This window comes from Euphorbia lathyris, chromosome 7 (genome assembly GCF_963576675.1).
Source record: "Euphorbia lathyris chromosome 7, ddEupLath1.1, whole genome shotgun sequence".
In the NCBI taxonomy this organism is placed as follows: domain Eukaryota; kingdom Viridiplantae; phylum Streptophyta; class Magnoliopsida; order Malpighiales; family Euphorbiaceae; genus Euphorbia; species Euphorbia lathyris.
Window position 1 is genome coordinate 21592000 of NC_088916.1, and position 11860 is coordinate 21603859.

General features: G+C 37.7%; 2 protein-coding genes across 3 annotated transcripts; one reads left to right on the top strand and one right to left on the bottom strand.

Annotated features, from left to right (window-relative positions):
- Nucleotides 1-3474: 3474 nt before the first annotated feature.
- On the top strand, nucleotides 3475-8783 carry LOC136235528 (pentatricopeptide repeat-containing protein At3g13880). 2 transcript variants are annotated; one of them, XM_066025242.1, is made up of 4 exons: nucleotides 3475-5212; nucleotides 5603-6768; nucleotides 6901-7559; nucleotides 8406-8783. In XM_066025242.1, exons 1-2 carry the CDS (start codon nucleotides 3588-3590, stop codon nucleotides 6363-6365), a joined length of 2388 nt encoding a protein of 795 aa, XP_065881314.1. In that variant the 5' UTR covers nucleotides 3475-3587; the 3' UTR covers nucleotides 6366-6768; nucleotides 6901-7559; nucleotides 8406-8783. The 2 variants fall into 2 exon arrangements, with proteins under 2 accessions (XP_065881314.1, XP_065881315.1); XM_066025243.1 differs by lacking the exon at nucleotides 8406-8783 and adding an exon at nucleotides 7695-7841.
- A 125-nt stretch (nucleotides 8784-8908) lies between these two features.
- On the bottom strand, nucleotides 8909-11271 carry LOC136235529 (uncharacterized). Its single transcript, XM_066025244.1, has 2 exons — nucleotides 9455-11271; nucleotides 8909-9369 (listed from the first exon to the last, which is right to left on the bottom strand). The coding sequence occupies exons 1-2, from the start codon at nucleotides 11228-11230 to the stop codon at nucleotides 9085-9087; spliced, it is 2061 nt and encodes a 686-aa protein (XP_065881316.1). The 5' UTR covers nucleotides 11231-11271; the 3' UTR covers nucleotides 8909-9084.
- Nucleotides 11272-11860: the final 589 nt, after the last annotated feature.

Below are 11860 nucleotides of genomic sequence, written 5' to 3' on the forward strand. Positions count from 1 at the left end.
TGGGGGCGTGGAAAGCTAATAATCTCTCATTGGCGGGTAGAATTATCCTTGTGCAGTCAATCACTTCAACGGTTGCCAATCGTGTGATGTAAATGAATATGCTCCTTAAAGGGTTTGCGTAAGATTGACAAAAGCAATCGTTCCTTCATATAGAGTGGCACTGGTGAAAATAATAAACTACATTTAGTTGATTAGGATTCGGTATGTAAACTGAAGAATTGTGGTGGTACAAGACTAAGGAAATCAACATATACAAATACGGTTCTTCTACTAAAGCTCTTGTGGAGAGTTTGGAAAGAATCATACTCCCTATGGGTCAAGGTTCTGGCCATGAAGTATAGGAACGACCTAATGTTTAGGGGTACAAAATCAGTTTCTACTCACCGATCACATATTTGCCGAAGCTTACAATCAGTGTTTGACATTTTCTTGCATGGGCTAGTCTAGAGTACTGGGGATTGGAGGACTGCGTCTTTCTAGAATGATAAGTGGTTGGGGACTATCTTCCTTCGGGACTTGGTTGTGACTATAATGGCAAAAGAAGACCTCTAATGGTGTGTGAGCGATGTGTTTGATGCTAGTGGTAGTTGGAATTGGGAAAAGATTGAGCACTATTTAGATGTGGAGATCTCTGCTTCGTTTGAGATGCATTCTTACGGCTCGGGACTCCGACATACGGGACATACCGAGATGGGTTCTGCAAATGGTAATTTCTATTGTAAAGATGCGTATCCTTTTATTCTCTCTGAACGTGGAGGAACTGAGGCTGATTCTCGGTTTGAAAATATTTGGAAGATTAAAGTCCCTCAACATATCCGGATGTTCCTTTGCTTGTGTCTCCATAATAGGTTACTGACTAATTGGGAACGGAAAAGGAGGCATTTGAGTGAGGAGGATATTTGTCCCATTTGTCACAGGGTATCAGAGTCCCTTACTCATATTCTTAGGGACTGTCTGGAGAGTGAGAGAGTTTGGCAGGGCCTCCTGCCACCGGGATCATGGCACTATTTCTTCGGTGTGGCGAGGGAGTTGTGGTTTAGCGAATGTGCTATGGGGCTTGATAAAAAGTTTGGTGTTCTGAACTGGAATATGGTTTTTACGGTTACGGTGCATAAGCTATGGTCCTGGCGAAACTTGGGGGTCTTCTGTAACGGGGTTGGTATCTCCGGGGATCGAATCGCATTGACTCATAGGGCGATGGAGGGAGCTGTAGTGGCCTGGGATGTTTGGCCGAGGTTGACAGGCCGGGGTATTAGGCAAACTGTTTGAACTCAGTGGCAGAAACCAATGAGGGGCTTGTTTAAACTTAATATGGATGGAGCGGCTTCTAGTTCGACAAGTTTAATTGGCTCAAGAGGAGTGCTTCGGGATAGTTCGGTTAATTGGGTTTGGGGGTTTACACAAAATGTGGGCCAGGACGATGTTTTGACACTAGAGCTGTGGGGTATCCGCACTGGTTTGGCTTTGGCGATTAAATCAAATTGTAGTCTGCTGATTGTAGAGTCAGATAATCTTTCAGTGGTAAAGCTTGTTAACTCAAGTACGCCTTTGCACCACCCGGCATGTGCCTTGATTCGTGGTATTAAGGCTCTCGTATCTAAGTTCGAGCATTTAGTTGTGTGCCACATTTACATGAAGTGCAATAAGTGTGCAGATTCTCTTGTCAATTCATCTCTCGATCATGTGCCTAATATTTCAATTCTGCAGTTAGCTCCTACAATGATTTCTCCTCTTCTTCAGGAAGATCTTGTAGGTAGGCCTTGCTTGAGGCTCATTGCCTCGTAATTTCATTTCCTTCTATTTCTGTTTTTTCAGTTATCTTTCTATCTATCTATCTATCTATCTATATATATATATATATATATATATATATATATATATATATATATATATATATATGATTGAGTGATTGTAAAGTTTAGTTAACTAATCATATAATGTTGCGTGTCAAGTGAATGGTCGCCCGTATTATTGCAGATGCTCTTATTGTTGGGATTTTTTTGAAAAAAAGTATAAAAGAAATTAATAACAAAACATGGTGCTAAGAATTTTATTGAATCTGTCAATTTCTGTGCATCTTAAAAGTACATATTAATGACTTTTTTATAGGTTTATAATGCAATAAGAAGATATTAGAGGAAAACAATTAAATCTTATTTGTTATCCACTAATATCCCACTAACAAAATCAAATACTTATTTTTAGAAACCACTAAACTAGACTTGGTCAAAAATAACTTTGAATCAAAAATCAAAATCTCAACATTCCCTCTTGATTCAAAGTTTTTTTTACATATGATGTACTTCCCATCATCATCTTCTAATCGAAACACTTCTCCCCGCAAATGGCTTTTCAGTACACTTCTCAACGTAAATGGCTTCTCGATGCACTTCTCACCGACCTTCAATTATTAATTAGAGCACTTCTCTCCAAAATTAAAATACTAATTATTCATTAACAACACATGTCAAATTGACATTTCCTTCTGTAACTTTTTGAATTTGAAACGCTAGAACTTCTCCTTATGCCAACAATTTTTTTCTTCTTGATCATGCTTCTCACAATGACCATACTGAGTAATTTTCAATTTTGCAGAAATTCCTTCAACCACTTGTTCATTTTTCGGAAGCCATGGTCGAGTTTTGTTTCAAATAGTCACAAGCGCTGATACCAATTGTTGGGATTCTTTGAGAAAAATATAAAAGAAATTAATAACAAAACATGGTGCTAAGAATTTTATTGAATATGTCGATGTTATGCGCACCTTAAAAGTATAGATTAATGACATTTTTATATGCTTATAATGCAACAATAAGATATTAGAAGAAAACAATAAAATCTTAGTTGTTATCCATTAACTAACAAAATCAAATACTTAAGGGTGAAGGTATAAAAATAACTCTAACATTTTGGGTCATGAGTAATTTTACCCATAATGTTTAAAATGATGCAATTTTACTCATAACATTGGTAGCTAATAACAATTTTACCCCTAACCTTGATAATTTGGGTCAATTTCAGACACTGTTATAAATCACAGATATTTTATTCTTTATTCTGCGTAAATTCCATATCAGTTAGTTCTAACAAATATTTCATGTTTTTTATAATTTAATAATAGAATTGAAGATTAATATTTATAAATTTGATGATTTTTTTGAATTTTTTTATCTAATTCGTACAGTATATATTTTATTTTTATTTTTTCATATCTCAATATATGTTTGTGATTTGTTACTGATAAAATAACGTATGTATGAAATGTAGATGATAAAATTCACAATTGAGAAAGTTTGATGAATTATTTCTCAAATTGACCCAAACTATCAATGTTACGAATAAAATTGCTATTGACTTCTAATATTATGAGTAAAATCGCACCATTTTGGACATTAGAGATAAATTTGCTTCTACCCAAAACATCATGGTTATTTTTGCGTTTAACCCAATAAAATAGCATGCTACTTCGTCGTTGAAGCGTGCAACCCTCAACTGCGGAACTTCCTTCCTTTCCCCCTCATTCAATTCAAATTTTCTTCTCTGCATTCCCTCCATCTGTAACGTTATATTATCCCCTCCATTATACTATGTTTGCAAACAAATTCTTTCTGGACTCTGTTGCCTACACAAAACTGGTGCAATTTTCTGCCAAATCTGGGTCTCTAGTCCATGGCAAGGTTGCTCATGCCCATATTATAAAAACTGCCTTCAATCCCTGCCTCTTCCTGCTCAATAATCTTCTTAATATGTATTGTAAATTTCGTGAGATGGGGACAGCTCGAAAGCTGTTTGATAGAATGCCTGAACGAAGTGTGATTTCTTATAATCTTTTAATTTCTGGGTATGCGGAGGTTGGTTCTTATGACAATGCCATTAGCATGTTTAGTGAAGCTAACATGGTTCGTTTGAAGCTTGATAAGTTCAGTTATGCTGCTGTGCTAACTGCTTGTGGTCAAACCAAGCACCTTGGGTTAGGTCAAGTAATTCATGCTATGGCTATTGTTTGGGGGTTATCCCAGCAAGTTTTTTTTACCAATTTGTTTATTGATATGTATTGCAAATGCGGGGGAGTTGAACAGGCAAGGGTTTTGTTTGAGTATTCTAATGAGTTGGATGAAGTCTCTTGGAATTCTTTGATTTCGGGGTATGTCAGACTTGGTAAATATGAGGAAATGTTGAAATTATTAAACAAAATGCATCAAAATGGAACACGTTTTAATGCTTTTACACTTGGAAGTGCATTGAAGTCATGTTTAAATCTTATTAGTATGATGCAATATGGTAGAACACTTCATGGATATGCAGTCAAACTTAGTCTGGATTTTGATGTTGTCGTTGGCACTGCATTGCTTGATATGTATGCAAAAAATGGGCATTTGGAAGATGCAATTCGAATTTTCAGAATGATTCCTAACCAAAATGTTGTGATGTATAATGCCATGATTGCAGGATTCATCGAAATTGAGGCTAGTGATAAAGAATATGTATATGAAGCTTTTAATGTTTTCTCTCAGATGCGGAGGCAGGGAATAAAACCTTCAAATTTTACATTCTCAACTATAGTCAAAATTTGCAACTGCGTAGGATCATTTGAGTATGGAAAGCAAATTCATGCTCTTATCTGCAAGAACAACCTTCAAACTGATGAGTTTATTGGAAGCACACTTATTGATATGTACTCCTTGGTGGGTTCAACTGACGATCAGTTGAAATGCTTTAGTTCCACTCCAAAGTTAGATATTATTTCATGGACTTCCATGATTGCTGGTTATGCTCGCAATGGTCAATTTGAGAGAGCCTCAACTCTGTTTTATGAACTGCTGGCCTCAGGAATGAAACCAGATGAGTTCATAATATCATCAATGTTGAGCGCTTGTGCGGATTTGGCTGCAGAAAGGTCTGGGGAGCAACTCCATGGATATGCTATAAAGACTGGAATTGAACTTTTCACGATTGTCAAAAACTCGCAGATTTCCATGTATGCAAAGTCTGGCAACATAGATTCTGCTAAGATGACATTTGAACAGGTACAGAATCCTGACGTGGTTTCCTGGTCTGTGATGATCAGTAGCAATGCGCAACATGGATGTGTGAAGGATGCGTTGGACCTCTTTGAATTGATGAAGAGCTGTGGAATTCCTCCAAACCCTATCACATATCTTGGAGTTTTAACCGCTTGTAGCCATGGAGGGCTTGTAGAGGAAGGACTAAGGTACGAAAGCAGAACCACTTTTTTCCCTTCCATGGCTTTTTAAGTTTTATGGTGAAAAATGATGCAAATCTGCATAATCTCTTGAACAGGCATGTCTGCTTTCAAGTATCAGAATCATTGTCAGTAGAGCTAGGATGTGAATGTTAGCAACTACTCTTTTTTGAGATTAACCTTGCAAAATTTGAGCAATGAATCAAACATATTTTGGATAAAATAAAACTTCTCAAGCATATTATTATGATAATTAAGATCAATGGAATTTCAGAACTTTATGACTTATATTTTTTGTAAACCAGCTAGTTAGGTTTGTTTCTTGTATGAAGGCTTTCTTCATTCAGATATTTTATACATCCATTTTTGGTGATGGTTCTCTTTCTTTCTTGATGGCAGATATTATGAGAACATGTGGAAAGATTATCGCATGAAAGCTAATGTAAGGCATTGTGCCTGTGTTGTTGACCTCCTGAGTCGTGCTGGAAAGCTGCTGGATGCAGAAATTTTCATTTTGAACTCAGGTTTTGAAGACAATCCAGTGATGTGGCGAGCATTGCTGAGTGCTTGCAGGATTTATAAAGACACTATCATAGGGAAACGTGTTGCAGATAAAGTAATTGAGCTTGAACCTCAGGAATCTTCATCACATGTTCTTCTTTACAACATTTACATGGATGCAGGAATGGAATTGCCTGCCACAGAAGTCAGAGAAGTAATGAAAAATCAAGGAATTAAGAAAGAACCTGGTCAGAGTTGGATTGAGGTAGGAAACAACATCCATTCTTTTGTGGCCGGTGATATTTCTCACCCTTTAAGCCAAGTAATTTATAGAACATTGGAAGAAATGTTACAAAAGATAAGAAAATTAGGTTGTGTTGATAAAAAAGTTCAGAAAATATATTCCAGAACGCCTGAAGCAGAGGTCAAGGGAACCTCAGTGGTGAATTACCACAGTGAAAAGCTAGCTGTGACTTTTGGTATAATTAGTTTGCCGCCATCAGCTCCTGTGAAGGTGATGAAAAATTTGAGAGTCTGTGTTGATTGTCATACAACGATGAAGCTCATCTCGAAAGTGGAAAGAAGAGACATAATTCTTAGAGATCCACTTCGTTTCCATCATTTCAGAGAAGGCTCTTGTTCTTGCAAGGATTACTGGTGATCATAGTATGATCTCGAAAGTGGAAAGAAGAGACATAATTCTTAGAGATCCACTTCGTTTCCATCATGTCACGGAAGGCTCTTGTTCTTGCAAAGATTACTGGTGATCGTAGTAAGCTAACAAAAAATTTCAGTTTCTGCGCAGGAGTTGCTAAAGAGAAAGATTGCAGGTAGAAGACTTGGGATAGGCTGAGAAAAATGGAAATTGAAGGCAGGGAAGTCATGGAAGTGTAGAATTAGAAACCATGTTGAAACTGTGTTTGGATGGAATTATATGAGAAGTGACTTCGCCATCATCTTATCCATTTATTATGCCATTTGAATGCCTTCTTGTGTCATAATCAACATTAAATCACATGTCGACAATTTTGGACCTCCATTTTTCGGACACTGCATTGGTGTAGGTATGTCATAGACCTCCATAATTCAGTTATAAGAATGCTTTAGTTAATTGCTTTCTTTCTCCCAATGCAAGGTTACATTGTAATGTCTATTAAGGTTAAAATTACTGACAATGATTTTGCCCTTTTCATCAGGTATTTCTTCTGGGTGCCGTTGATGTGTAATAGTCATGGGCATAAGTGTCTCGGAATAGTGTATTGAAACTCAATAATGTCTTGATGAAATTTTTAACGACTTGCCCAAGGCTGATTCCTCCTACTCGTGAAAGCAAGTGGGCACACTATCTGTAAATGCAGATACTTCTAAAAGCATTATGATGAATGTCAGAAAACACAATAAACTTGAGAAAAACTGTCTGTGTTGCGTTGTCGACTGAAGCTATAATCAACGACTACCCGATTTTGTGGATAATGAGCAGTCTTTCTGATTGGTTGTTGAAATGACAATGATTTTGATGCTGGGAAGCTTGTTCTAGAGAGCCAGAATTTTGGTTTATTTTATGGAAACTGGCTGATCATATTCTGTCATTTCAACTCTGATGGAAGAGGGCCAGCACCTGTCAAGTCTCTAAGCTGATGATGGGATAGAACAATCTCAGCAGAGAATATAGAAAATTATGGGAAACCTGGCTTAAATTTAGATTAGGTCAAGTGAACCATTCAATTTAGATGAGTGATACAAGTTACCAGTACAGTAAACAGTTGTTCCAGAGGACCGAGTAACTTCAAAATTTATCAGAGGTTTATTTGACTTGAGCTGCAGAGATGAACTCATGAGACGCTTAGTTATTGAGGTAATAATTTCTCACTTCTTCACAAATCTATTGTCCTTTAGGTGAATACTTTTAGTTCTAGTAATTTTATGTGATAAAGAAACTTGCTTATATTGATAATGAGGACTTCTTATTCTGATGTTAGCACATGTGCAGTATGAGATGGACACAAGCGAGCAGCTTTTCTAGAAGATGGATGAGCAAGATTGGCTTTATTCAAATCATTATCCACTATGCCTAAATAAAGATTATTAGCCCTTTTAGTATATTAAATGCTGGAAATAGTTGCCAGATACTGCCATCTTAGCGCATGTAGAACATGGGCAAAAAGCTAGCAAATTTACAAGTCTCCAGTTGCCACTTGTCTTAGAAATCTGTTCCTAATTATGGGTTGTTCACCATTCGATCACTCGTCTTTTACCATTTTCTACACTCTCACCCTTATGTCCTAATTCCTATGCTTGCAAGTTGTATGTCCTAATTCCTATGCTTGCAAGTTGCTGTGATTGAAATCTTATCTGTCATGGAATTCAATCGGTTAAAAACTAATCATATATCTTATATAGATATATATTAATATCTAATCATATATCTTATTGTCTGATAACCGATTCTTATGTTTACAAGTCCCTTGCAGTCTTATCTGTCATGGATTGAAATCTTATTTATCATAGTTAAGATCCAATCATATATCTTATATTAATAATATATCTAAGATAACCGATTGAACTAAAAGCTCAAACTAATAGTTAGACCCAATCATATATCTTATATTAACTATCTTATATTAATATAGTTAAACCCAGTCATATATCTTATATTAATGTATATTAATATGTGACATTATCTTTGAATTATCATGGCCAGGAAAATGCGAAAAGCATGAATTTGTTGAAAATGAAGAAGGAAAGCTAGTTTGGTAAGCAGTCATCTTCAGCAAATGTTTGGCCCTCCGTCTCGGAAGTGCTTGACAGATTCAAGTGCCCCCCGAAACAAGGTAAGAATATAATGGACCAAGAACCTTTTCTTAGAACAATGAAATTGAAATCAAATAGAAATTGGAGAGGAAGAGAACTCCAAAAGTTGAATTGCTAATATTTGTTTCTGAAGGCAAATGATAGTAATTTGCACCATTTAAGTTCTTTAAAGGACATGCATTCACATAACGAATTATGTTAAAAGGGGCAGATTGGAAGCATCGATCTCAGCAAAAAACTAGACCAATTGTGGTTTAGAGTTGAGCGAACTGGCTTTCAGGTTCTCCTTTAATTTTGTTCATTGGCTTGGGTTCTTTTAAATAAGATCAATCTGAAAATGTTGTCAGATAAAACATCACGATTAGCCATACACAACATTGCACACAGGACTGATTCGTTATAATTTTTCTCGACTAAAACTGATTTCTTTGTTCGTAGTGCTCACAATAAAAAACATTTAACCTTGTAATTTTCCTAAGTAAATCCTCTACAAAATGCAGTCTAAATGCAAAATAATATGAACAACAAAACAGGAACCAAACAAAACAAAAAAATCTCCTTGCCCCTTTTTAACAGGTTCTGTGGACGCAGTGAGCTACGTCGACCAAATGCCAAGAAAGACCCATTAGTACAAGCATGTTGAGGAAAGCTGAATAAGAATTTAGCCTCTTCAACCTCTTGTTCATTCTTGTCATTTTTTCCCGTATCTCCCGTTGCTCTTCCTCCTCTGCTTCAACTCCAGCGGCTCTCAGAGTCTCCGGAGTGACTGCCTCCTCTGCCCTGCTTGTTTCAGGGGCTTGGACTTCTCCTCCTCTTCCTTCTTCCCTCTCTAATCTGAATTTCTCAAACATCACCTACACATTACATTACATAAAATCATTCATTGAATTTTGTAACCTGCTGAAAAATATTAATTTGAGTAGCACCAAAACTATTTACCTTAGTAGCCAAAGGCTCCAAATAGAAAGCATTGACAGAAACCACCAAAAGGGAAGCAAGCAAGTTACAGATTTGTAACCATTCAGCCTTGCCGCCGGAAAACACCTTGCTCCTATGCCCTCCAATATGGCCTAACAGAGACATTATTATAGACAAACCCATGGCTCTGAAATACACTGGGTATATCTTGCTCTGTACCAACCCAAACTGCTGCCTCGGCAACGAACTAGCTAAAACATGGCTTGATATGAATGTTACCCACATACCCATTCCATATGCTGTGGAGAAACCCAGCAAACTCGTCACACCCATCAAAATATCCACCCACTCTCCCCAAATCATATAACTAACTCCACCCTTTACAGCCCTAAAGATTCTCCTTCCTGCTCGCACTGTGCTATTTTTCAGGTGCCCAACTTGCTCTGATACATTTCTTGCTGCATCTATACGGATGGTTTTCCATAAATCTTTTGTGCTTTTAGCTGTGCCTTTCGTTTTCTTCAATGGTTCTCCAGTAGTTTCTTTAACATCATCAGCTTTATGCACTGCGAAATCCTTTGTTTTTTCATATGCAACTTCTAATTCTTCTTTGGCTCCATGAGCTTTTTCATCTTCCACAGCTTCTTTGGCTCCATGGGCTTTTTCATCCGCCGCATCCCTTCCCTTTCCGTAGGTATCTTCTACTGCTTCTTTGACTCCACGGGCTCTCTCCGAGACAGTATCTCTCGCTTTTCTGTAGGCATCTTCCACGGCTTCTTCGGCTCCATGGACTTTCTCCGAGACAGTATCTCTTGCTTTTCCGTAGGCATCTTCCACGGCTTCTTTGGCTCCATGGGCTTTCTCCGACGCCCTATCCCTCACCTCTCCGTAAGCATCCTCTACTTTTTCTTTGGCTCCATGGGCTTTTTCAGAAGCCGTATCCTTCACCTTCCCGTACACATCTTCTACTGCTTCTTTGGCTCCATGGGCTTTTTCAGACGCTGTATCCTTCACCTTCCCTACTGCTTCTTTGACTCCATGGGCTTTTTCAGACGCCGTATCCCTCGCTTTTCCGTAGACATCTTCTACTGCCTCTTTGGCTCCATGAGCTTTTTCAGACGCCTTCTCCGTCGCCTTCCCATAGGTATCTTCTACTACTTCCTTTGCTCTATGGGTTTTTTCGGACGCCATTTCCCTCGCCTTTCCGTAGGTATCTTGTGCTATTTCTTTAGCTTCATGGGCTTTTTCGGACACCTTCTCCTTGGTCTTTCCATAGGCATCTTCTACTGTATCTTTGGCCTTATGAGCAGCCTCAATCTTCATAGCCAGTCCTGCATTTGCCGTCTCTGCAGTTTTATCTTTGGCTTTGTGGAGCACTTTGGACATCTTGTGCTTGCAATTGTGCCTGTGAAGTGCATCGCAGATAAGCTCGCCAGGACTGTGAGCTTCTCTGCCACGGTCTTCAGATTTTGGGGAACTATGATCAAAGGAAGAAGAAATACCTTGTTTCATCGTATCTTTACCGTTTTCCATATAGCCAGATGGGAACTTTCCATCGATAGTGGAAATGGGATCAAGCGGCGGAGAGATTAAGACTTTGGTATTGTGGTGGCCATTTTGGTCGTAAGATTCGACAACTACAACTCGGCGACCTTCTTTAACAACAATGACATCTTGATCTTCCTCGCTGTGCTGCTGCTGCTGCTGCTCCTGCTGCTTCAGTGCTGGGTTTGGAGACCATACTTGAGCGGCTAACAGAGTAGTGAAAATAAGAGAGAGAGCAAGAGAGTTTATCATTTCAAGGTGTCAATGGTGGTGATGGAAATAGAGAAATTAGTTGGACTTTGAAAATTATATATATATAGGAAGAAAGCCGACGTAGTATGTGGCGGTTGAGTAGGCGGCACCTGTGATGTCGGATGCCACGTGGGGTTTACGTGTTTGATTGCTAGCTTCTCTAATCTCTGGAACAAGTGACTCCTACTCTTCTAGATAGCTCTGAGACAAAGGGATATAGTATAAAGCTCAAATCTTAGTGAACAGAACTCAATTTACTCTTGGTCATGACACGTGAATAGCACTAAAATTCACAAGAATGTTCTGGAATACTTTCTTTTCAAACTTCACTCTTGCATTTCCAAAAGGATTATAGGTTAAGGTTTTTTAGAAGAGTATAAATTTAGCTTTTATATATAAAACAACACTTTAACGTTTATAAAACATCATCAATTTAAGTATTGAAAATGGAACTTGACATATCATCATATAATTGGGATATTTTTTTTTTCAGAACTTAAAGTAACAATTACAAATAGTTGATGGTTGTAAATTGAAACAATACGAATGATGTTTTACGTTCCATTACTAAGGTCTAAATTGATACTATTTTATAAATATTAAGCCTACATTGCTATTTGTTACGGATCG

Excerpts from the sequence above, each read along its gene's own strand:
- LOC136235528 (XM_066025242.1), top strand. The coding sequence starts at position 3,588 with ATGTTTGCAAACAAATTCTTTCTGGACTCTGTTGCCTACACAAAACTG. Across the intron at positions 5,213-5,602 it reads CTTGTAGAGGAAGGACTAAG|ATATTATGAGAACATGTGGA; the intron begins GTACGAAAGCAG and ends TCTTGATGGCAG.
- LOC136235529 (XM_066025244.1), bottom strand. The coding sequence starts at position 11,230 with ATGATAAACTCTCTTGCTCTCTCTCTTATTTTCACTACTCTGTTAGCC. Across the intron at positions 9,370-9,454 it reads TGGAGCCTTTGGCTACTAAG|GTGATGTTTGAGAAATTCAG; the intron begins GTAAATAGTTTT and ends TGTAATGTGTAG.